At 45.1% G+C, this 21,216-nt stretch overlaps 1 protein-coding gene across 5 annotated transcripts; it reads left to right on the top strand.

Annotated features, from left to right (window-relative positions):
• The first annotated feature begins 276 nt into the window (after window positions 1-276).
• Window positions 277-12,146, top strand: LOC148143621 (uncharacterized). Of its 5 annotated transcripts, XM_087974400.1 has the most exons (4): window positions 427-2,319; window positions 6,504-6,566; window positions 7,386-7,489; window positions 9,814-12,146. In XM_087974400.1, the coding sequence occupies exon 4, from the start codon at window positions 10,209-10,211 to the stop codon at window positions 11,298-11,300; it is 1,092 nt and encodes a 363-aa protein (XP_087830526.1). In that variant the 5' UTR covers window positions 427-2,319; window positions 6,504-6,566; window positions 7,386-7,489; window positions 9,814-10,208; the 3' UTR covers window positions 11,301-12,146. The 5 variants fall into 5 exon arrangements, with proteins under 5 accessions (XP_087830528.1, XP_087830527.1, XP_087830526.1 ...); XM_087974401.1 differs by lacking the exons at window positions 427-2,319; window positions 7,386-7,489 and adding an exon at window positions 285-360; XM_087974398.1 differs by lacking the exon at window positions 7,386-7,489.
• The last annotated feature ends 9,070 nt before the right edge of the window (window positions 12,147-21,216 follow it).

The raw sequence follows: 21,216 nt of genomic DNA, 5'->3' as shown, positions 1-21,216 counted from the left end.
AGGGAACACATTGGCCCCGCCCCCATTGTCTCCGATTGGTTGGATGCCTCGTCGAACCGCGCCCACTACACGCGGGGTGACGTCACGGTCTGGTCACCCAGCCCCTTGTGAGTTGGCGCATGTGCAGTGTAGGTCATGTAGCGAGACAAAGGCAGTGTTCCTGAGTGTGGGAGAGGAATGGCGCCGGTGGCTTAAGGAACAGGAACAGGAGCCGCTGGAAAAGCTGAGCAGCCCTGGCTGCATGTGTCAAGAGAATCCGAGGGAATGTTACGGGTCCAGTGATCCTCCTTCAGAACAGAAACCGGTTTCGGAAACATCCCGGAGAGGTCGCCAGGCCTGAGCGCCCGGGGAGAGGGGACAGTGAGTACCTACCTCGACACTGTCCTATTCCCCCCGAGTCCAGGAACTCCCCACATACGCTCGAGACACCACCCACGCCCTCCACCTCCTCCAAGACTTCCGTTTCCCCAGCCCCCAACGCCTCATCTTCACCATGGATACCCAATCCCTCTACACCTCCATCCGCCATGACCAGGGCCTCCAATCCCTCCGTTTCTGCCTCTCCCGACGTCCCCAACTCTCTCATTCATCTGGCTGAACCGGTCCTCACCCTTAACAATTTCTCCTTCGAATCCTCCCACTTCCTCCAGACCAAAGGGACAGCCATGGGCACCCGTATGGGCCCCAGCTATGCCTGTCTCTTTGTTGGCTACGTAGAACAGTCCATTTTCCGTAATTAAACCGGCACCACTCCCACCTCTTTCTCCGCTACATTCATGACTGCATTGGCGCCATCTCGTGCACCCGCGAGGAGGTTGAGCAAACTTCACTGACACATTCCACCCTGACCTTAAATTTACCATCTGACACCTCACTCCCCTTCCTGGACCTCTCCATCTCCATTAATAACGACCGACTCGACACCGGCGTTTTATAAACCCACCGACTCCCACAGCTACCTGGATTACACCTCTTCCCACCCGACCTCCTACAAAAATGCCATCCCGTATTTCCAATTCCTTTGCCTCCGCCGTATCTGCTCCCAGGAGGACCAGTTCCACCACAGAACACACCAGATGGCCTCCTCCTTAAGATACTGCAATTTCCAATCCCACATGGTTAAAGTGCCCTCCAACGCATCTTGTCCACATCCCGCATCTCCGCCCTCAGACCCCACCCCTCCAACCGTAACAAGGATAGAACGCCCCTGGTGCTCACCTTCCACCCTACCAACCTTCGCATAAACCAAATCATCCTCCGACATTTCTGCCATCTCCAAACAAACCCCACCACCAGGGATATATTTCCCTCCCCATCCCTTTCCACCTTCCTCAAAGACCGTTCCCTCTGACTACCTGGTCAGGTCCATGCCCCCCTACGATCCACCCTCCCATCCTGGCACTTTCCCCTGCCACTGCAGGAATTGCAAAACCTGCGCCCATACCTCCTCCCTCACCTCCATCCAAGGCCCTAAAAGAGCCTTCCTCATCCGTCAAAGTTTTACCTGCACATTCACCAATATCATTGTATCCGTTGCTCCAGATGTGGAGACTGGACCCCTCCGAGCAGAGCGCTTTAGGGAACACCTCTGGGACACCCGCACCAATCAACCACACCGCCCCGTGGCCCAACATTTCAACTCCCCCTCCCACTCTGCCGAGGACATGGAGGTCCTGGGCCTCCTTTACCACTGCTCCTTCACCACCAGATGCCTGGAGGAAGAACGCCTCATCTTCCGCCTTGGAACACTTCAACCCCAGGGCATCAATGTGGACTTCAACAATTTCCTCATTTCCCCTTCCTCCACCTCACCCCACTTCCAAACTTCCAGCTCAGCACTGTCCCCATGACTTGTCCTACCTGCCTATCTTCTTTTCCACCTATCCACTCCACCACCCCCTCCCCCCATACCTATCACCTTCTTCCCACCCCCACTCACCTATTGTACTCTGTTACTTTCTCCCCACCCCCACCCTACTCTCATTTATCTCTCCACCCTTCAGGATCTCTGCCTGTAATCCTGATGAAGGGCTTTTGCCCGAAATGTTGATTTTACTGCTCCTCGGATGCAGCCTGAACTGCTGTGCTTTTCCAGCACCATTCTAATCTAGACTCTGGTTTCCAGCTTCTGCAGTCATTGTTTTTACCGAGAGGAGACAGTGAGACAGGAGAGGATTGGAAACCGCGGGAGGAGGGAGACTGGGGAGTTTATAAACTCCTAGGGGAGGCCTGAGGCCGTGAACAAAAGCTCTACAGGCCCAGTGTTTACTTTGTTTGGGGAAGGACCTCTGGGGGCAACCGGTCGCCATATTCGTGAGGGTAAGATGCATGTTGTCTTGGGGCGGGGAGCGCGAGCATCCATCTTGGTGAGGGCACCATCAACTGTCATTTCTGGGAGAGAATTCCAACTTTGTGGCAGCCTTTGTGTCAACCAGAATTTTATCATTCTGGATGTAAGTTTGCTCGCTGAACTGGAAGGTCATTTTCAGATGTTTCATCACCATTCTGGGTAACAACATCAGTGAGTCGAGTTAAGCGCTGGTATTATGTCCTGCTTTCTATTTATGTCTTTTGGTTTTAGGATGGGTGATATCATTTCCATTCTTTTTTCTCAGAGCATGGTAGATGGGGTCCAAATCAATAGATTTCCAGTTGGAATGACATGTTCCAAGGAAGTCTTGTGTGTGTTTCTGGTTGGCTTATTGGATGGTAGCTTGTCATAGGATGGATGTATGGTCCCAGTCAACATGGTGTCCTCCTTTGTCTGTATGTAAAGATACTAGTGATAGTGGATCATGTGTTTTTGTGGCTAGTTGATGTTCATATATCCTGGTGGCTAGTTTTATTCCTGTTTGTCAGATGTCGTGTTTGTTACAGTCATAGAATCCCTATGTGTGGAAATATGCCCTTCGGCCCAACAGCTCCATACCGACCCTGTAGAGAGTATGCCAGCCAAGCCCATTCCTGTACAATTACCCCTGACTTATGTACCACTATGGGCAATTTTAGCATGTCCAATTCACTTAGCCTGCATATCTTTGGATTGTGGGAGGAAACCGGAGCATCCGGAGGAAACCACAGACACTGGGAGATTGTGCACACTCCACTCAGACAGTCACCCCAGGATGGGATTGAACCCGGGTCCCTGGTGCTGTGAGGCAGCAGTGCTAACCACTTATATTTCAACAGTCTTTCAACTTTAAACACATTCATCACAGTCTTCCCAGAGGATTAGACTGTTCTCTCTCATTAGAGATGGCTGGTGGTGGTTTATCTTGAGGGTCACCACACCTCAGCTGAGGGGAAAGGCCGAGAAGGAGATCCTCACATTTCTCCAGCTTGGGTGATACATAATGTGAAGCACCTTGGTGTACTTTTGTTGAAATGTTATCATCAGTATTAGCTGCTGCTGTTGCTGTCATTTATTGGCAAGACTCATGTCAAGTGAAACAATTTCAGGAAGAAATTGGCAGCTGGCAGAGCTCCCCCACCCAATGCCAAAAAAGTTAATGCTTTTGTTGTGAAAGAAAATTGGCAAAGAAAAAAAAAATAAAGTGTCATGTACCTTTAGAGAGAGTGGAAGGGTTGATTTTTCAAAATAAATGAAAACAACATTTATGAATTGGAGCAACAAACTAAATTAACAACGCAGGTTTCTTTTCACATAACTGCACTACTGAAAATGTCTGTATTATGGGAAAATGTTATGCACTAAAATGTGTTCTTATTTTGTAAAGAGTCAGGTCAATAGGTTTAATTTTGTCAACAGTGATCAATAAGATCTTGATTGATACAGCATCTCTGTGATATACACTGCTGGTTAATATTTGATCGAGTAAGTCTCCACTGACCACCACAAGAACAAAGTTTTTCCCTATCTGAACTGTCAGAAAAGATGTGCTTTCTTCACAAATTTTGACTTCTTGATGTGTTTGTATGTCTTGCAATATTTGATTTTAAAATATGTAATTTACAGTGAAAATGAATTGTTTGTGCTTTTTAATGTTAAGTTTCAGGTACGCTGATAAGAAACGGTGTATGCATTTGGGCCGTCTAAAAATAGAATGCTTTTCATACTCAAAGTTGCTGTACAAACAAAACACAATTTGGGAGGTGATGGTTGTTCCCTATCTCAAAGCCAATATAAATAATACCTGTGGTGTCAACACATGCAACCACTGCCTTTCACTTTTTTTTTGAAAATCATTGGGAATTTAACACATCACACTACTGCAGCAGAATCTGAGCACGTTACATCGGGCTTCCCATCAGGATGCTGTAACAAACCTCAACCTAATTTGGGATGTTGGGGAAAGTGCAAAATAAATGAATCACTGGTATATACCCTGTGGTTAAAGAGCGCTACAACAATATTGTACGGACATGTCAGCTGTCTTGGTGAGACCGAACTTTACTCTGCGACACCTTGATTGGTTGTCGCTGACTGCATGTAAAACGAAACATTATGGAGTAAAGACATTTTTGCGACAGAAACTGTTTTATTTGGCCTTCAGCAGTCACACCTACACTTTTACCATATATTTTGCTGCTTATTTTGATTTAACTTGATGATATGTAACCTCAGTTGCTAAACAACCCTCAGTGGAGCCTCCAGCGTTATTTGAGATCCAACGCAAAAGCCAACTTCTTCCGAATACAAAATGTTGCAGACTACAAAGAAAAATCATACAAAAGCATTTATCAACACCCAGATCGATTTACCGCAAGAAATAGCAGTATTGGTCATTCTGCTCCACCATTCAGTGAGATCATGTCTGATCTGATAACCCTCAATTCCATTTTCCTGCCTTTTCCCCAAAACCCTTGATTCCCCACTGATCTTCCATTGACACCTTCAATTTTTCAGAAGCTTAACTTATATAGGACTTTGAATACTGAGACACTTGGACACACAGTACCAACATCAATCCTTGTTAATTGTCCTTGCTTCTGTGCCACAGAAAATTGTTTTCTGGATCCTTGTTTGAGTCTACAAACTGCTCAATAAGCTCAAACAACCCTCCTCTGTTCTTCTAATGAGCCAATATCTCTGATCGCTCCACTTCAATGAAACTGAAAAAGCTTGCTATCAGTTTTGGTTGCAGCCAATAGGGCCAGGATTAAAGATGATTCTCATTTTCCTAAATACTTGGAATAGATTCAATTGATTTTAAACAAACAAGATCTGACACATGTTTGGGTTCGTTTGAGAAGTTTAGCAGAATTGTTTTTCTCAGATGGGACAATGAAACTTCTTTAGATTGTTTCCACTATTGGAGGTCTACCTCCAGTTCTTAGCACATTATAATGATCTTCTGAACTAGTTTTATTTCATTATATCCATCCCTTTAAACAAACCAATTCTTCCCATAAGTAAATTCATCCATCTCCAGCACATTTCTAGGTGATATTTTTCCTTAAATTCCATTAAAATGTCCTATCACTTTCCTTAAATCTATGCCCCCTAATTGCTGAAGCCGTCCACCAAGGGGAAAAGTTTCTTCCTATCTCGACCCTAAGTGTCTTATCTGTACAAACAGGTCCTCACCCAGCCTTCTGTGCTCTAAGGAAAATACCCTCAGCCGATCTAATCATTCTCATAGCTGAAACCCACCAACATGCACCACCCTGGGTTAGTATTCCCTTCTGCACCCTTTCTAGTGCCATGACATCCTTCTAATAATGTGACGACCAGATCCACTACTCCAGCTGTGGCCCAACGAATGTCTTGTACAGTTCCATCATGATCTCCTGGCTCTCATGTTCAATGCCTTAACTATTGAGGGCAAGTATTTCATCTGCCGCCTTAACCATTTCATCCACATGTCCTGTTGCCTTCAAGAATCTATGAACACATATACCTTTCTCTGATCTTCAGTATATTCTAAATTCTTGTGATTCATCATGTACTCCCTTGCCTGTTGATCCTCCTGAAATGTATCATCTCAATCTTTTCAGGATTGAACTCCATCTGTCATTGTTCTGCCCATCTGACCAACCCATCTTTATTGTCCTGTAGTCTAAAACGTTCCTCCTTGCCATATATTAGTGTGAGTTCTGAATTTCTTTTGGGCCTGATTTATTTAGGTTGCATTGTGTTTATTTTGTGGGATATTTTAAGAAGATTGGGAGGACACTTGGATCCAGTATCTGTTTATACCCAAAGAAAAAACTCAAACCAGAATTTTTTTTATCCAGTGTTTTCCCTGGTAACATTTTCGCAATGACTTCAATTCCCGCAACACCCTTAGCTTAACTTAAACTATGTTCAAATCAAGACATTACTGAATGGAGATCATAACTTCTTGTACTATTAAATCTGTCTCAAGCAATGCTGCAAATTAGGTAACCTTGCATTATTATTTTATAACTGTGCTCAAAACCTTTTCTAAAAAGTGACCGGATGAAGACTGAAGTTGACTGAACTGCTTTCTTCATTTTATAATATTGCCAAAAAAAGTACATGTTCGAACATATGCAATCTTTCTCTTTCTCTAAAATAGGTAATGAGGTGAAAGGGAATAATGGACAAAGCAATGAAAACAATGCTGACTCTAATTCAGCAAGTATGTTCTTTTCAATAAGTTTAATTCAATATTTACATTAATTACAGTTATGTGAGTGACACAAATAACAATACTTTAAGGCTGTTAATTAAGTTTAGAAATTCAATCACACTCTGTGTAGATGGCTTAAAATCATTATATCAAAAGCTTAAAGCGCTTGCATAAAACACAAAACCTCAGTTATGTTTATTATTTCCCAAAATGGGTTATCAAGTAAAAGGGAAGTATTATTGGAGATTTGATGACAGCGGGCAAAATGGCAACTCTAATTTCGCAAGTATGCAAGGTTTAAGCTTAAAATGCATGACAGGTTTATTTATCCAAGAAATAAGCACCTTTACTCTCTCTAATATTAGCTCCAATTATCAATATTTGATATGAATTTAGAAGATCTAGCTTGAGAAATCTACAACATATTGCCACACGCTTGCCATAAATACGACAGTAAAATTAGTGAAAATTAAGTCAGATCTTTGTGGTTACTGATCCAGAAGATACAGAAGCAGAATCAGTCCATTCGACTTGTTGAGTCTGCTCCACCATTCGATCATGGCCAATGTTTCTCAACCCCATTCTCCTGCCTCCTCCCTGTAACCCTTGATTTCTTTACTAATCAAGAGCCTATCTTTATCTGTTTTAAAAGCACTCAGTTACTTTCCTCATTTCAGTGGCAATGAGTTCCACAGAGTCACCTCTTTCTGACTGAAAAAAATCTTCCTTATCTCATCCCAGCATTTCTTGCCACCGAGGACTATGGGGGCAGAGTCCATGTCTATACTTCCTTGCATGGTAATTTGTAAATAACATTTGTTTTTTCAGGTTCATTAGCTGCTGCTTAAGTGTGTTGGTAGATTTGTGGGCTACCATGATGCAGAGAGGTTTGAGTTGTCTGGACATCATTTCACAGATGTCTTTGATGTAAGGTAATGTGGCTAGGGTTTCTGCGCATGTGTCTGCTTTGAGTTTGTTGTTGAGAAATCAGCGGACAGGGTTTATTGGGTACCGTTCTTCTTGAATATGCTGTATAAGTATTTATCTTCTGCTCTTCGTAGTTTCTGGGTGGTGCAGTATGTAGTGGCTCGTTGAAATAGTGTCCTGATGCAGATTTGTTTGGGATGATTTGCTTCTGCATTAGGTACTTGGGTCTGTGTATGTTGTTTTCCTGTAGATGTTAGTCTGAAGTTCCCTATTGACTGTTTGCTCTACTGACATCTAGGAATGGCACTTTGTTGTTCTCTTTTGTGAATTTTATGCCAGGAAGGATATTGTTGATGGTGTTGTAGGTTTCCTCTAATTTGTTTCATTTTGTGATGACAGGTGTCATCTCTGTGGCGGACCCAAAATTTGGGTTGGAGCGTTGGGAGGGCTGTTTGTTCGAGTCTCTGCATTATTGCTTCTGCTAGGAACCTTGATATTGGTGGTCTCATGGGTGTTCTGTTGATTTGTTTGTAGGGCTTGTTATTGAATGTGAAGTGGGTGATAAGATATGGGTCCACAAGCTTGACAATGTTATCTTTGCTGATGACGTTGGTGCTGTTTGGTGTTTGTGTCTTTGGTGGTTCTTGTAGTGTAGTCAGTGTTTCTTTGGCCACGTTGATGTTAATGGATGTGAACGGGGCTGTTATGTAAAAGGACAGCATTATTTCATCCTCCTCTATCTTGGTGTCTTTGGTGTTCAGGAATTCTTGGGTGGACTGAATGGAGTGGCATGAATCTTCTACTCAGTGTTTTAGTCTTCACTGGAGGTCTTTGACTAGTGTTCCAAGTAGTGAGACTATGGCCTGAGGTGGGCTTCTGGTTTGAAGAGGAGGAGAACAACAACAAAGTGCCATTCCTAGATGTCACAGTAGAGCGAACAGTCAATGGGGAACTTCACACTAGCGTCTACAAGAAACAATACACACGGACCAAATACCTAACTACAGAAGCAATCATCCCAACGCCCACAAACGAAGCTGCATCAGGAGATTATTTCAACAAGCCACCACACATTGCAGCCCAGAGGAACTGCGAAGAGCAGAAGAGAAACACGTATACGTATTCAAGAAGAACGGATACCCAATAAACCCAGTCCGCCGATTTCTCATTGATGCTTCCAAGCTAACCCTCAAATTTGGTTTGTCCCTGCATTCTTTCCTGGCTGTCTTTTGTGGGTTTTGAAAACTTTCCCAATCCTCTGACTGAGGATAAGAGTTGGGAAGTTGGGTTGTGGCTGTACAGGACATTGGGTAGACCACTTTTGGAATATTGTGTGCAATTCTGGTCTCGCTCCTATCAGAATGATGTTGTGAAACTTGAAAGGGTTCAGAACGCATTTAAAAGGATGTTGCCAGGGTTTGAGCTGAATGGGCTGGGCTGTTTTTCCTCGTGTATCAGAGGCTGAGGGGTGACTGAGAGTCATTAATAAAATCATGAGAGGCATGGATAGGGTAAATAGACAAGGACATTTCCCTGGGTGAGAGTGTTCAGAACTAGAGGGTAAAAGGTTTAGGGTGGAGGAGGGCAAGATTTAAAAGGGTCCTAAGGAGTAACCTTTTCATGCAGAGGGTGGTGTGTGTAAGGAATGAGCTGCCAGACGAAGTGGTGGATGTTGATACAGCTATGACATTTAAAAGGCATCTGGATAGGGATATAAATAGGAAAGATTTAGAGGGATATGGGCCAAGTGCTGGCAAATGGGACTAGATTAGGCTAGGATATCTGGTTGGACCGAAGGGGCTGTTTCTGTGCTGTAGATCTGACTCTGGCTTGCCACTAACATTTGCCATGTCTGTATGTTTAGTTTCTCTCGGGTTGTCTGTGTCAATGCCTTGATGTCACATTCCACCCACCACATACCACCACCACCACCACAGGGACGATAACCAATTCATGTCTTTTTTTTTATCAAGAAGCTGTATTGCAGGTTCAACCTGAATTTACACTTGTTTTGCTTCCCAAAATCAGACTTGCTCACTCTCAGCAATATCCCAACATCCTGAAAGATATTAACTTTCATGTGGTGTTATCCAAAATTCGAAGGTGTCAGTCCTGACGTTTTTGCTTTTTCTGTCCCTGTAAGATCCTGAATCAGCACCTTCAGGAGAATTAATTTGAGGGAGTGAGAATAGAGGAAGAGAGAGAGTGTGGGATGCTTTCAATTTTGTGGAACAACAAAAGAAAAAAATGTTCTGCAGAAAGTGGAGTAGCTTGTTCTGAATTTCTACCCTGGACTGACCGTGATGACTGTTGTAATCTCTTTTTCCAGAGTATTTGAAGATCTGAAGACTGAAGTTTAAAAATCAACAGATGAAGGGCCTATGCCTGAATCGTTGATTCTCCTGCTGTTTGGATGCTGCCTGACCTGCTGTGCTGTTCCAGCACCGCACTTTTCAACTCCTCTCCAGCGTCTACAGTCCCCACTTTCACATCAATGTCTGACAGTCACTCAATCCATCGGGACCTCAACGATTTTCAACTATGATTCTGTGAGAAGGAGCAAAACATTTTGGTTTCTGTTTCAGACCATTTTCAGCATTAGTGGGACTGGATGAGTGTCTCTACTGTTACAGCGCACTGTGTGTAAAGCCTGAAACAGTTATACAGCCAGGAAAGAGGAATTTACTGTGGGCAGGGGCCATACACAGGGCTGTAGCTGCGGCCATGGTGAAACCAGAGGAATCCCACACCGTGGAGAAACCATGGAAGTGTTGCGACTGCGGGAGAGGCTTCAATGCCCCATCTGTCCTGGAGATTCATCGGCGAAGTCACACCGGGGAAAGGCCATTCTCCTGCCCCGAGTGCGGGAAAGGCTTTACTTGCTCCTCCCACCTGCTGGACCACCGCCGAGTCCACACTGGGGAGAAGCCATTCTCCTGCCCTGAGTGTGGGAAGGGCTTCACCTACTCCTCCCACCTGCTGGCCCACCAGCGCGTCCACGCTGGGGAGAGGCCCTTCCCTTGCTCTGAATGTGGGAAGGCCTTCAGCAAATCCTCGGACCTGCTGAAGCACCAGCGGGTCCACAGAGGGGAGAGGCCATTCAGCTGCCCTGAGTGCAGGAAGGCCTTCAGTGATTCCTCTACCCTGCTGAGGCACCAGTGGGTCCACACGGGGAAAAGACCGTACTCGTGCCCTGAGTGCAGGAAGGGCTTCACCCGCTCTTCTGCTCTGCTGACCCATCTGCGGGTCCACACGGGTGAGAAGCCCTTCAGCTGCCCCGAGTGTGGGATGGCCTTCAGCAGGTCTTCCCACCTGCTGAGGCACCAGCGGGTCCACACTGGGGAGAGGCCTTTCTCCTGCCTCCAGTGCGGAAAGTGCTTTACCCAGCCCTCCAACCTGCTGACCCACCAGCGGATCCACACCTCCGAGAGACCGTTCTCCTGCCTCGAGTGCGGGAAGGGTTTTGCTGTTTCCTCTCACCTCGTGGCCCACCGGCGGGTCCACACAGGGGAGAGGCCATTCAGTTGTCCCGAGTGCGGGAAGGCCTTCAGCAATTCCTCTGCCCTGCTTCGGCACCAGCGCGTCCACACCGGAGAGAAGCCGTTCTCCTGCCCCGAGTGCGGGAAGGGCTCTACCCGCTCCTCCACACTCCTGACCCACCGGCGGGTCCACACAGGGGAGAGGCCATTCAGCTGCCCCGAGTGCAGGAAGAGGTTTACATTTTCCCGCAACTTGCGGAAGCACCAGCGGAGGCACCAGCGCTCACAACAATCAGATTCCACTGCTGACATTGCCATGAGTCCTCCCCAGGACTGATTCTCCTGACAGTGGGTGCAGTGGGAGAGTTGGTGCACTGTATTTGTTTTCCATTGGACTGTAACCTCACGGCTCAGGGGTGGCATGGTGGCTCAGTGATTAGCACTGCCTCATGGCACCAGGAACCCAGGATCAATTCCACCCTTGGGGCGACTGTCGGTGTGGAGTTTGTGGAGGGTAGGACAATGGATGAGATAAGAAACCGCTGCCTTTCTTGAGACAAGTCTCCCGGAGAGAAGTTGCAGACTGATTGTCTGATCTGTTGATCCTCACAGTGCCCCATTGCCCTCAGTTAACAGGAGGAGGTCCACACAGATGTACCGAAGCCCCTCTTTGGACAGTAGAAGGAAACTGTGCAGACAGGGAAAACGTGCAAACTCCACACAGACAGTTACCTGAGGCTGGAATTGAACCTGGGTCCCTTATGCTGTGAGGTAGCAATGCAAAGCAGTGTGCCACCCCAAAATGTTATAAAATTTGAATAAACCTACTAAGTTGGAAATGTGTCCATACCAAGAACTTAGTGTAAATGTTTGGAAGCAAAAGTCCATCGGAATTGTCTTTGGGATGGATCCAAAACTTACTTCGTTAATACTTTGACCTCTGGAACTGTCTGCCAGAGAGTGTGTTGGAGTCAGATTCAATTATGGATCATTAAACTGAAAAGGAAAGCAAGGTACTGTAGTGGATGTCAGAATATGAGTTTCCTGATTGGGACTGTTCACTTGCTCCTGTTACCATTTCAGGTTGCTAACTTTTCGTTAGCATCCTGCACATGTTGGGATTTTTTCTCCTTTCTAGTATCTACTTGAGTGACTCAGTGACAAATCTAGTTTATGAATTGTTCCTATGATATTCACAGTGTGTCCAAGTGAGGAAAAACAAACTGTTCATCTTAAATATTTGACTTTAAACAATGGAAATAAAATTAATGTTTGGAAAACACACAACTTGCTGTGTAGTAAGATAATCAGAAATAGGAATGAGAGTAAGTAATTGACCGTTGAGATGCTCTGTCTTTCATTTATCTAAATTCTCTTTCCTGCACTTGTTTTTTTCATGACTTCATCTACTGAAGTGACTGCACTCCAAAAGCTTGTGATTTCAACATAAGAGCATAAGAACTAGGAGCAAGAGTCGGCCTTCCGGCCCGCTCCACCACTCACTAAGATCATGACGAATCTTTTCGTGGACTATGCTGCACTTACCTGCGTTTTCACCATATCCCTTACGTTTTTGAAAAATAAAAGAATTATCTACTGCTTCGAGTAATTGCTGAAGTAATGTTAAATACTTCCTGGGCAAGGAATTCCATAGATTAACAACCCTCTGGGTGAAGAAGTTTCTTCTCCGTTCAGTTTTCAACCTGCTTCGTCTAATCTTGAGGTCTCAGCTACCAATGCAACATCCTACTTTTATTTCTTTCATAATTTAATATATTTCTGTAAGATCCCTTCCAAACAAACCTGCTGGACTATAACCTGGTGTCATGTGACTTATGACTAAAAACTTATTATTACGCATCCTCATAGTGAAGAAGATAGGGACACTACCACTGCGCCATAAAAAAAAACCTCTGCAGCAAATAGGCCCTCTTCTATTGAATGAATGGGGAGAGGTTTCTTCTTAACATGGGATACAAATATTATACCCTCAGAGCCCATTACACTAAATTGAGCCCTCTTAGGTTGAATGAATGGATGCGGAGGTGCTACAGTTGAATTGGTTGATAACGTTAAAAATCACATCTTCCCCCTGAATATGTGACACTACCGCTATCGCCCCAGAGCCCGTTGCAGTAAATTGGGTCATCTGCTGTTGAATGAATGAACGGGAATGAAAAGGGCGGATACACTGACATGATTGTGAAATTCTCCACCAATCCCAAAGCTTGTGGTCGGTACCGACTAATCGGAGAGAGAGTTTACAGAGGGTGGGACCAACACGACACGGAATGCCAGCTGCCATTGGTCAGGTGGTGTAAGGTGCGCTCTGATTGGAGGGGACGCGGATGACGCGCGTCACTGAAGGAGGAGACGGAAAGAAGAAGAAAAACAAAGATGGCGGCGCGAGGCTGCGGTTTTCTCATCGACTCAGCGGGCGGTTTCTGACGGAGGGAGGGGGGCAGACAGGCATCGTTTACCTCAGAAAATACCTTTAAAATACATTTCAAATTAAAGTCGGAACTTTTCAAACAAAAGTTGTGAAGAAAAGGAGACAGTCCCCGGTGGGGTTTATTGTTTATTTGTGTATAATTCCCGGGGCCCGGAAAGGGGGAGGTGACGGTTACCGGGTGAACGAGAAAACAAATTTAAAATGTCGGCGGTGGAGGAGAGAGAGCCGGCGCCCGCGGCTTCTTCGGCGGCGGCCGGAGCCCAGGAGCTCAACAACCTCCCGGAGCTGGAGGAAGGTCCGAGCTCCAAGAAGCGGGGGGTCCGGCTGGAGGCTGGATTTGCTCAAGGCTTGTATCTATTAACTTATTTAAATGGTACCTACTGTATGGGGCTATGGTTTACATTAAAACCGGAGGGTCATGTCAGAGTGTTTGTTTATATTGAGCAGTTGTAGGTAAAATACACTCCCTGGAGGAGCACCTTCTATGTTGCTGCATTTCTTGCCTTCTGCCCTTCCCCCATTTGTTATCTCTCATTTGATGTTACATTTTATTTGGTCAAATTTAATTTCATGTTAATGAGAGTTGGTGTTCACTGTGTGTTATTAATTTGTTTGTTGAATTATTGTAAGAAAAAAATTAATGGTGTCATGTCATTTCTGATGTCAGAGTCTGACATTGAATGTGCAGATGTGAATACCAGTAAGTTGTGAAAATAAATCAAGAACTTGTGCTTCTAACAAAAAAAGCAGTTCACTGATATTAATGGCATTGTCTCATTTGAGTCTGACCAACAAACCGTTTCATGTAGTCACCCAATTTAATTAAAATTTTCTTTAACTTAATTAAAGAAAATAACTCTAGCAGGCTAAGATTTGTACAATTTGTTTATAAGATTTATTTATAAGTCCATTGCTCTCGATGTGGTCTCTGCCATATTGGGGAGACTGGACGCCAACTTGCAGAACATTTCAGGGAACAGCTCTGAGACGCCAAAACTAAACGACCCCACCACCTTGTGGCTGAACACTTTAACTCCCCCCTCCCAATCCGTCAAGGACATGCAAGTCCTCGGCTGCCTCTCCCTCCAAGCTCTAGCTACCTGACGCTTGTAGGAAGAACACCTCGTCTTCTGCTTTGGGACCCACTAACTACATAGGATCAATATAGATTTCACCAGTTTCTTTATTTCCCCTCCCCCACCCCACCCACCCCCACACCACACACCTTGTCCCAGATCCAGAGTTGAAAAATGTGGCGCTGTAAAAATGCCTAGAGGCCATGCCTCTAGGAATTCCCTGGCCGTTCTCTGGCATGGCACTCATCCACAGATTCTATCAACAAACACATTGACCTGGACCCAATACACTGGCCAATGCAGCGGACAGTTGGAACTGACAACCGGAAGCGGCAGAGACAAACCACTATAAATGCTGGAGGAAACATCACAGAAGTGCTTCACAAGAGGATCCCTAGCACTAAGGATGTCACCTAGACAGGGGATGAAACGTCTGCAACAAAAATTCCCAGCTCGGCGAACAGAACCACAACAACGAGCACCCGAGCTACAAACCTTCTCACAAACTTTGAATGGAGCATAGGAGTTGGGACATCCTGTTGCAACTGTCACACATGCCACACAACACAAGGCGTGGCCTGTCTCTGACTTACCGTCCCTTTGAATATCAGGGGGAAGACACCCCTTTAATTGTAACATTCAGGAAAGATGCCTTACTTCAACAAAAATGTGCTGTGCTCACAGATTTTTGGACAGAGGAAGGGAGTTGCAGTCTGGGGTGAAGCTCAATCTTCATTCAGAGAAAGAGAGGAGCAGCAGTCGCTTCAGAAGCTCATGGTCCAACTTGCGAATTCAGACAATAGGGGGACTCTTCTGGGTAAAATCTGGGAGTGAAGCAATGTCTCCTCCTTTCCATTCCTTATCCTGGGAGGGAGAGAGAAGGGGGGAAGCACTGTTCATTTGCAGCAACGGGAGGCAGAGAGTATGAATCCAAGCAGGGAGCAAACTCTGCAAAAGTCAGTTTCAGTCGGCTTCTTCTGGAATATTGTGTGCAATTCTGGTCTCCCTTCTATAGGAAGGATGTTGTGATACTTGAAAGGATTCAGAAAAGATTCACAAGGCTGTTGCCAGAGTCGGAGGGTTTGAACCACAAGGAGAGGCTGAATAGGATGGGGCTGTTTTCCCTAGAGCATCTCAGGCTGAGTGTGTGTTTTTTAAAGAGGTTTATAAAAACTTGAGGGGTGTGGATAGGGTGGATAGACAAGGTCTTTTCCCTGGGATAGGGGGAGTGCAGAACTAGAGGGCACAGGTTTAGGGCTAGAGGGGAAAAATTTAAAAGGGACCTTGCAGTCTTCCATTTTTTGCAGAGGGTGATGCGTGTATGGAATGAGCTGCCAGAGGAAGTGGTGGAGGCATCTGGATGGATATATGAAAAGGAAGGGTTTAGAGGGATATGGACCAAGTGATGAAAAATGGAACTAGACTAATTTTGGATATCCGATTGGCATGGACAAGTTAGATTGAAGGATCTGTTTCTGTGCTTTATGTCTCTGACTCTATGACTGGTGAAAAGCGTTGGCATTCGTCGAAACATTTATGTAACAGAAAATTATAAGAGGGTAAAGATTAGCCTCACGTCATTGATCCATGAATCCTGGTGTAGTATGGATGTATTTCCAGTAATAGAGTCAGTATGGCATGGAAGGAGTCCAAAACGACTGCTTCTTTTACAAAACGTCACACTTAAAACTTACATTTCCAGAAGACTCAGATTTAAGACAACCGTGCGTAAAGATAAGACAGATAAGTCTGGGGTATATGTTACATATTTGATGGAATGTTTATAGCTCTCAAAGCCTGATTTGCAGTTGTTGCTGGGCTCGGAATATTGTACAGCAGAATATTGTGTATCTTCAGTAAGAACGTCAATACTGCATGATAGATGTCCATTCAGCAACTTGAGTGGACTCTTCATGGAGTATGCAATCCACCACATTACCCTGCTGTATACATTTACATAAAGATCAGCACAAAGATCTTGGGTATTAAGAGAGGAAAGAATGTTCCACAGAAACTAGAATTGTGTGTTTTGATTTTCTATTGTGGACTGACAGCAATGACCTTTGCAATCTCTTTCCACAGGAATATTACAAGAGAAGAATTTGGAGGCAGAAATCTCAGACCAAACATCACATCGAAGTCTGACAGTCGCTTGATTCACCAGGACTTGGATATTGATGGCCTTGAAAACAAAGGGGAGAAGGTCTGTCTGCTTAGTTAGGTTTTAAACGTCAGTGTGACTGGAAACTCAGAGTCTCACATACCTACACACTACAGTAGTGACTGGAACATGCTTTACAGACTGAATGAGAGTCGTCCAATTACCAGTTCACTAGTAACACCACACCTATGCTATAAGTGTGAGCGAGTTTCAACTGATTGTTGAACCTGGAGAAATACGAGGACACCTGCACCATGGAGAAATCATGAAAATGCAGGGAGTGTAGGAACGGTTTCCCTTCCCCGTCTGCCCGATATTCATCAGCATTTATATACTGGGCAGCGGCCAATCACCTGCATTCAGCACAGGAAAGGCTTCACTCAGTCGCATCACCTCCTAGTCCACATTGGGGAGAAACTGCTCATCTGCCCTGTATGCTGAAGCAGATGAAGGACATTTTTTTTTATCCTGGATGGAGCATACTGCAGGTATACCTGAAATAGATACATTTGTCTCTGCCCCATTGAGTCTCCAGCACAGGGGCAAGCACAATTGGTCTCTGTGTTTATTCTCCACATGAGCCTCCATCCACCCCTCTTCATTGCTCCCCCATCTCCCCTCCATCTGCATAAGGGTATCCCCCACTTTTCGAAAGTCACTTTACACTACTTCACTTTTACAAAAGACCTACATTAATACCTGTTCTCACAAACCGAAAGAAATCCGAAGAGGATTGTCGCTTTTACAAAGAAAGGCATAATATAAATTAATTACTGGTAATTGCTTCTTCGCTTTAGGCCCATTTCAGCTTATGAAAGGAACACTCTACTTTCAAATAGTGGGGGAAAGCTGTATCAATACAATACAGCACAGTCACAGGCTCTTCTCACTTGGTTTAGGCACACACACCCCCTCAAGCCTGTGCTAATTCTTAATCCTTACTTAGACCTGCTATTTATTGCCCATGTGTGGTTTCTGTTCCTCTGTTCACGTCCCCTTCATGTGTCTATCAAGATACACCTTAAACATTGTTAAGATGCCTGCTTCCACTACCTCCACTGGCAATGCGTTCCAGAAACCCACCACCTCTCTGTGTAAATTCCCCACCCCCACCACTTCTCCCCCAAACAGTCCCCCTTTCACCTTGAACCTGTGCCCTCTTTTAGTTGACCTTTCCACCCTGGAGGGAAAAAACGCCTCTGACTATCACAGAATCCCTCCAGCGTGGAAACAGACCGTTCAGCCCAACAAGTCAACACCGGCCCTCCAAAGATTAACACATAGAGACCCGTTCCCTTACCCCTATTATCGACATTTACTCTTGACTAATGCACGGAACTTACACATCCCTGAACATTGGGGCAATTTACATACAGACAATCCAACTTAACCTGCCTCTCCCTGGACACTATGGGTAATTTAGCTTCGCTAATCCACCCTAACCTATACAAGTTTGGATTGTAGGAGGAAGCCGGAGCACCCGGAGGAAGCCCACACAGACACGGGAGGTGGGGTGCAGGGACAATGTGCCAACTCCACACAGATAGTTGCCTGAGACCAAAATCGAACGCAGGGCTCTGGCACTGTGAGGCGTCAGTGCGAACCACTGAGCTACCTTGCCACCCCTGTCCAGCAAATCTGTGTGTCTCATCATTTTGTCGAGGTCTCCTCTCAGCCTCTGTTTTTCCAAAGAAAACAATACAGGTTTATGCCTCCTCTGCTCGTAATGAGAGCCCTCCAGACTGGGCAATGTCCTGGTGAACCTTGTCTGTACCCTCTGCCAGAGCACCCACATCCTTCCAGTAGCACAGTGACCAGAACTGCACACAATATTCCGAATGTGGTCAGAATAAAGAGCTGTAACGTAACTCTTACACTCAAGGAAGTGTGCTGTGTGCCTTCTTGACCACCATGCCCACCTGCATTACCACTTCCACGGATGTATATGCCCTGATCCCTCTGTATGCCAGTGCTCCTATGTGTTCTGCCATTTATCATACAATTCTTATATTTTCTTCATCACTATCGAGCTTCACTTTAACTGTCTTTCTCTCTTCATCTCTTTTTTCCCCCCTCCTCACTCCTCCACACATCAGCATATCATAAGACCATTGGAGCAGAAATTAGGCCATTCAGCCCATTGAGTCTGCTTCGCCATTCAATCATGGCTGATACGTTTCTCAACCCCATTCTCCCCGTAACCCTTAATCCCCTTGATACTCAAGAACCTATTTATCTCAGTCTTAAATATACTCAGTAACTTGTCCTCTGCAGCCTTCTGTGGCGGTGAATTCCATAGATTCACCACACTCTGGTTTAAGAAGTTTCTCTCCCCTCTGTTCTAAAGGGTCTTCCCTTGACGCGAAAGCTGAGCCCTCAGGTTCTAGTCTTTCCTACCAATGGAAACATATTCCCAACATCCACGCCGTTCATTATTCTGTAGGTTTCAATTAGATCCCCTCTCATCCTTCTGAACTCCATGAAGTATAAACCTAGAGTCCTCTAATGTTCTTCATATGTTAAATTTTTCATTCCTGGACCATTCTTGTGAACCTCCTCTGAACATGTTCCAGGGCCAGTACATCCTTCCTGAGATATGGGGCCCAAATCTACATACAGTACTCCAATTGTGGCCTGACCGGAGCCTCAGAAGTACATCCCTGCTTTTATATTCAAGTCTGATCAAAATAAATGCCTTCATTGCATTTGCCTCCCCAACTACTGACTCAACCTGTAAGTTTACCTTGAGAGAATCCTGGAGTAGAACTCCATAGTCTGTCCCCATAATCTTTCTGTTCCTGAGTAGCAGCAGAGATTTACAGATACCTCGATTGTTTTCAGGCATACCAAGGGATCTTGGGAATTGCCAGTATCTCGGGAGGAGGCAGAGAGGAATGTGGTGTGGTCCTGTAAACTCCAGAACTTTCCAAACTCCCTGAGTCAGCAGTAACTCTTTCTGGACCAAGAAACAAAAGGGCCACTGAGAAACTGCTACATCAGAAGACCTCAGAAGCAGAAATGAGGCCATTCAGCTCATTGAGTCTGCTCCACCATTCAATCATTCTTACCTATCAAGGGCTACGGGGAGAATTGGGTTGAGAAACATATCAGCCATGATTGAATAGTGGAGCAGACTCAATGGGCTGAATGGCCTAATTTCTGGTAGTTAGTCATCCCTGGGTAGAAGGATGCAAAACAACAAGTTGTTTCCTGGGACCGATGAGCTAAGTGTTTAATAACCTCATGACAAAAGGACAATTAAGTTTGTCTGTGGAAGGAAGGCACTGACGTAAAGGGGTTTTTTGCAGGAAAGGCTGTATCAAACAAACCACTAACCCTCGAGGATAAGAAGGTAAGCTGCAGACCGGAGATCTCCAGAAGTGTGGGGAGATGGTGTCAGAATCTAAAGAAGCATCACACCACAGATTTGAAAGCGAGGAATCTCCACCAGAATGCAACTCCAGAAAGATGCAGCAGCAGTACTTGGAAGAAGAATGCTGCACTGAATCCCTGGATACTTCCAGAGACAAACTGTTGGTGGAAACTCAGTTAAATTCTGCCATCAATTGGGTGATAGCCAAGTTGTGAGTGAGGTTGAACTTGGTTACTTGAGTTTTATTTTTGGTTGCTGCATACAATCAAGTGTAAATCATTGTTTCAGCAGTTAATTGTGTGCAGTTTCTGAGTTAAGAGCCAAATTAAGGCGATTCACCCACAACCACAGTGAGAGGCTGGGATTCATGTTGACTCCATTGCATTCAGCAGTACATCACGTCAATACTCTTATAAAGCGAAGGCTGACAGCACCACCTTTCTCAAACAGAGGAGAGTGTCGCCCAATAATCTATAAAATTAGCATGAAAAGTGGTGTAACCTGCTCTAGTGAGAAGAATAAATCCCCAACACTTTAAAATCAACAATCAGCAATTTATGTATCCAACTCTCATGGTGAACAAATGAACAAAACTATTAACAAACTGGATACAGGCCAGGAGCAGATGGGTGGCACTAGTTTAGTTAGGGATCATGGACTGGTTGGTCTGAAGTGTCTGTTTCCAGGCTGCATGACTCCATCGCACGGAATGAATGGGGACCAATCCCAAAGATGATAAAGGTTTCAAGCACCACCTTAGGCAAATGTGTGGACACCCCTCCAGATAACTGAGGGCAAAGGGGCACTGTGAGGGTCAGTAGATCAGTCAGCCAACCAGGAGACTTCTCTCTTAAGAAAGGAAGTGGTTTCCTGTCCCATCAGCCAGATTATCCAGTTTGGATTAGGTCCTATATTTCCAACAAAACAGGTAGACAGGGCAGTGTCTATAACAAATATGTTATTAAACTTGGAAGCGTGCTGAAGACATATACAAGGATGTTGCCAGGACTCAAGGGTCTGTGTAAAAGGGAGAGGTTGGACAAGCTAAGATATTTTTATTTAGAGCATTAGAGACTGACAGGGGCCCTTAGAGAAGTGAAGTGATCGTGAGAGGCATGGAGAGGGTGAATGCACTCAGACGTTTACCCCGGGGTTGGGGAAGTGAGAGCTAGAGGGCATCAGTTTAAGGTT

This window comes from Chiloscyllium plagiosum, unplaced genomic scaffold (assembly GCF_037043375.1).
Source record: "Chiloscyllium plagiosum isolate Xiang-an unplaced genomic scaffold, Cpla_swu_hap1 HiC_scaffold_27, whole genome shotgun sequence".
NCBI classification, from domain to species: Eukaryota; Metazoa; Chordata; class Chondrichthyes; order Orectolobiformes; family Hemiscylliidae; genus Chiloscyllium; species Chiloscyllium plagiosum.
This window is presented reverse-complemented; position numbering and strand designations above follow the sequence as displayed.

Excerpts from the sequence above, each read along its gene's own strand:
- LOC148143621 (XM_087974402.1), top strand. The coding sequence starts at position 10,209 with ATGGTGAAACCAGAGGAATCCCACACCGTGGAGAAACCATGGAAGTGT.